This window comes from Macrobrachium rosenbergii, chromosome 1 (assembly GCF_040412425.1).
Source record: "Macrobrachium rosenbergii isolate ZJJX-2024 chromosome 1, ASM4041242v1, whole genome shotgun sequence".
Classification (NCBI taxonomy): domain Eukaryota; kingdom Metazoa; phylum Arthropoda; class Malacostraca; order Decapoda; family Palaemonidae; genus Macrobrachium; species Macrobrachium rosenbergii.
The window spans coordinates 8,995,608-9,000,845 of NC_089741.1; the positions used below are offsets into that span (position 1 = coordinate 8,995,608).

The 5,238-nt window shown below is 35.5% G+C and overlaps 1 protein-coding gene across 1 annotated transcript; it reads left to right on the forward strand.

Moving 5' to 3' along the window:
- Window positions 1–3,258: 3,258 nt before the first annotated feature.
- Window positions 3,259–4,355, forward strand: LOC136839362 (uncharacterized). The gene is made up of 2 exons (XM_067105276.1): window positions 3,259–4,104; window positions 4,233–4,355. The coding sequence occupies exons 1-2, from the start codon at window positions 3,259–3,261 to the stop codon at window positions 4,353–4,355; spliced, it is 969 nt and encodes a 322-aa protein (XP_066961377.1).
- Window positions 4,356–5,238: the final 883 nt, after the last annotated feature.

Here is a 5,238-nt window from a genome sequence, read left to right on the forward strand (position 1 = left end):
AGTATTAGAATGACTAACACTATTTTGGTTCTGGTTATTTGTGTTATTATTGTTAGTATTTCCTTGCACTACAGCAGAGTGGGAATTTAGTCTTGAAATTCGACTTCGTCTAATTGTCGACGGTCTTAAATCGTAATGTGAATGTCTAACAGTGTTCAGTAATCCTTCAAACACTCGTTGCAAGACCACACACAAAAAATTATTCACTCAGAGTACATCAATCATAAAAAAATTTTGTTATATTGTACCACAATTAAAAACAATTTGTCAAATTGTCACACAAAAAAAATTAAATTTTCTATTGAGTTCAAGTGCACAATTAAAACCTTTTTCAATACACAAAATAAATTCTGATATCAAATTGGGCATCTTATCATCAAAATTCATCATAAGTAGTACACAAAATTATATATATAACTTCTCAAATAATCATCACCAACCGGGTGAAAAAAAATAACCAATTCCCTATATAAATTATTTACTAAATAATTAATTATCATAGAGTAATGCTGGTATTTATGCAAAAAGAATTTTATTCACTACAGAGAGTTTTCTTAATTTTCAATCTTATAGCAAGATGCGAAAAAAATATATCTTCACTTATTTATTAAGAGAGAGAGCGGACAGTAATTTCATTTATCGCCAACTTACTGTGTTGTTTTGCTGATATCGTGATATCACTAATTGTTGTGCCTTCCGCGGTGAGTGCTTCGCTGCCGTATCGGCGTAGGCGATGTTTTTTGCTGTAGTTTTCCGCCTTCGGAATCTTGTTGAAAGTCCTGTGCGCTGTTTTTCTTCAATCACTCTGTGGAAATGTCGCAAATACTGGGCTTATTATCGCTGTCGGCGTCTTGCTCAATTTGTTGACGGTAACAGTTCAAAATGTTTTTGCTTCGGGACGCACTAAAACTGTTTTTATTCACACTTGACGTTGTTGTTGTAAGCTGCTATTCATGCATATAACTTTTTGTTCGCTGGAGTGTTTTTATTTCTTCAGATATATTTTGGTCGTCGTCGTAAAAAATCTGAGTTCGCTTTATAGAATTTCGTTTCACTGTAACTTAAATAATTGCACTGATAATTTCATTAATGTTCGTTTGTTTCGTCTCGCCTTCTGGATCCAAATAAGCTGCCACCATTTTGTTGGGATTATCTCTCCCTTTTATGTTCTTTGTTGTATGTTTGTATGGATTTTAGTCTTTCTCTCCTTACCTTGGTTTCTTTTGAGGTGTCCTTCAGATCGCTTCGCGGATGATGTGCTATCTTCGTTTTATATTTATTATTTTTAAGTATTGATATCTCTCAGAAAGGTGTATAGAGACGAGATCGGTAATTTCTTCACTTTAATTAGTACTTAGTATTATAAAGATCAGTACAAAATTAACAAGTTACAATGATAGAACACGAATCACTCTTGACTCAGTCTATATGGGGAACACTGAAGCGAGGGGAGACGTACTCTCCCTTGAAGGACACAGTTCTACACTTTTTTCTCCTCGTCGGTCTCTAACTCGTTGAACCCCTAGAAAACTTGTTGTCTGCAATCTCCACCTCCTTCTAGCCTTATTGGAAGGATTAATCAGCAAGGCCTCCCCTTCAAGTAGCTGATTGGAAGGACTGTAGTGGGTGTGATTCAAATCTCTCCTTAGAGGACTTGATTGGAGGTGATCTTAGGAGGGTGTGTGAAAGACCCCTCCCAAACCTAATTGGTTGGAGGTTGAAGAAGTACATCACTTGGGCCAACCCCAAAATTCCTGGAATTTCCACGAAAACGCCTCCCTGAGAAGGCGGGGCTATAGAGCCAGCTGCTGTAAGCATTTAGGCTGTGCTGACTCATGAATTGGTTAGCTTAATCGCAAGGCCATTATTTCTCACTTTTACGACTGTTTTTATGGCTTCAACATGATACACTGCATATGGTTCATGTAAACACCCAGCCTCGATCAGCATATTGATAACACAATACAACAGCTTTTGGGCATTATCACTGTGTTCTTTGCCTCTCTCTTTATTCTTATTTATCTCTTCTTCTCTCTCTTAACTTTTTCTCTTTTCTATCTCTCTCTCTCTCTCTTTTCTATCTAATTTCCCTATCTATTCTACACTGCACCATGTATATATATATATATATATATATATATATATATATATATATATATATATATATATATATATATATATATATATATATATATATTATATATATATATATATATATATATGTATATATATATATATATATATATATATATATATATATATATATATATATCAATATATATAAATATATACATAATATATATACATAAATATTTATGTATATATATAAATATATATAAATATATATATACATATAAATATATGTATATATGTATATATATATATATATATATATATATATATATATATATATATATATATATATATATATATATATATATATATATATATATATATAAAATATAAATATATTAATATATATAAATATATATATAAATATATCTATATAAATTTATATTTAAATATACAGTATATAAATAAATACATATATACATGTGTGTATATATATGTGTGTATATATATATATATATATATATATATATATATATATATATATATATATATATATATATATATATATATATATATATATATATATATATATATATATATATATATATACATATATGTATACATATATATATATATATATATATATATATATATATATATATATATATATATATATATATATATATATATATATATAATATCAATTTTTACAAAATAATGTTGTATAATATCCAGTTCATTATCCCGAGGATAACGTACACTCAAGAAGAATTATAACGTATGTGTGTGTGTGTGTGTGAACTAAAGAAATTTAGACTTCTCTCATCAAAATGGCTTAAATACTTGTTTTTTGTCTAATTTTTAATTTTTCATTCTGTTTTTGTCATAATCAACTGTGATTGAAAAGATAAAAGCTCTAACTTCCGTTTTAGTCACTTGTCCGTCGAAGACATTTATTTTTTCATCTTCACGGTCGTCTTCATTAACACTATCTCTGAACCCGTCGACGTCTTTAGGAGCCTCTTATGCCATTCCGCAAACTTCTCCAAGTGCTTTCGAAGGCTCCGTGAGGAATCTCACGAAGAAAGAATCGCGTTGAAGCCGAAATAACGATCTTTGGAATCCCCGAAGCTCAGTGGCATTTTCTGATTCTAGCATTTCGATCAGGTTGAAAGAAAGTTAACCATGTCTCTACTAGGCAAAGTTTATTTTGTTGTGAACTACTTAATGGCTCTGATCCGTCCTGGAGCAGTGATATCTCTTGTAAATGGAAGTGTTATCTCAAACCTTGGATATTTTATTGGTCAAAACGCGACGGTTCTTATTCTCGGAGGACTTCTTGGAAACTTCTACATTGAGGAAAAGAAGACTGGCCGACATGCTCGAGATGCTGTCGCAAGACTCGAAGATGACGTTCACGACGCTACGCAAATGATCTCTCAACTGAAGGAGGCCAGGAAGGAGGCTGAGGACAAAAACTTGAGCCTCCTTCATGAAATTGGCGAGATGAAGAATAATGAAGCATCTCTAATCCAAAGGAATGATGATTTAAACAACGAGATGAGAATGAAAATGGAAGAGTACGAAGCCGCACTAATCCAGAAAGGAATGGAAGTTGACAACCTAAAGGAGGAACTCAAGGAAAAAGAACGAGAATGTGAGGCGAACCGACAAAAACTGGAAGAACTGCGGAGTCAAGCCTCTGACAACGATTTTTATTGTGGTTACCTAGAAGACAAAGTCAAGGCCCACGAGGCGGAAAGGAAAAAACTTAAACAGGTAACCACAAAACTCGAAGAAAAGTTGAGAGCCTCACAGCCAGAAATACCAGTTGTTCTTGCAAGAAATGGTGATCTAGAAAAAGAACGGGAAATGGCCTTGGCGAACAATTCTACAGTAAATGAAAATAAGAATAATGCTCTGGATGAAGAGAACAAAGTTCTCAAAGACAAAATTGCTGAACTAGATCAAAATGGAAAACTTCAGAACGAAGTGGCTGCAGGAAACCCAGAAGAAGTCGAGTTCGGGAAAGTAACAGGAAGATTGAAACCAGCGGAAGATAGCTCGAGTAGGACTGAAAAAAAGCAGAAGAAGAAAAAAGGACACAGGAAAGGACGCAGATAAACTGTTCAAAGATTCTTACTTATTCGATGAATCAGACGAAGAAGAGGAAGATGAAGGGTGAAGCATGCGATGGAGAAAACGAAGAGGAAGAAGAGGATGAAGAAAATGAAGAGGACGAAGAAGAAGAAGGGGATGAAGAAAATGAAGCGGACCAATAGGATGAATGGCATGAAGAAAACGAAGACGACGAAAATTAAAGGAAGCCAAGAAGAACAACAGGAGAAACCTAACCAAGACCGAAGGATTTTGACTGGATGCGAGTTGATGCTGCTGCATCGTGTTCCGGAGTCGTCGCGATCTTCTTGGTCCATACGATGGGGTAGGCTTTGGGATGGGTGTTGGCTGCCGTATCCCCCAACCCCACTGCTTTCAGCCAACGGGAGGTCCCCCCACCTCCCAAACACCCCTCCCCCAGCAAACCTCATCGACTGGGCCAAAGCGATCGCAACGACCCTTGGAATGTGACGGAACAGCACCAACAAACGTCCAGCCAGAATTCTGGGTGCCACCCACCCACTAAAGTAATTTCCTGTGTACTTTGAATCTCATTTCATCACTTTAGTAACTAAACAAACAAAGCCAATAAAACAGATCATCATTTTATAAATGGTCTTCTCAATTCTTATTATTTTCCTCTCGTCAGGGCTGATATTTGCTAATAACTGGCCGATGCTCGTGGGCTTGTCACCGAAACTGGTTTTCTGCCCACCTTTTGGATGGTGGCTTGTCTCCTTAAGGAGGTCAGTAGTTGTCAGGGCCACTTAAGGTTGGGTTTACCAGTTCGAGACAGGCAACTTTGCCTCTGTCATCGAAACTGGATTTCTGCCCACCTTTTGGTTGGTGGCCTGTCTCCTTAAGGAGATCAGTAGTTGTCAGGGCCACTTAAGGTTGGGTATACCAGTTCCAGACAAGCAACTTTGCCTCTGTCATTGAAACTGGATTTCTGCCCACCTTTTGGTTGGTGGCCTCTCTCCTTAAGGAGATCAGTAGCTGTCAGGGCCACTTAAGGTTGGGTATACCAGTTTGAGACATAGGCAACTT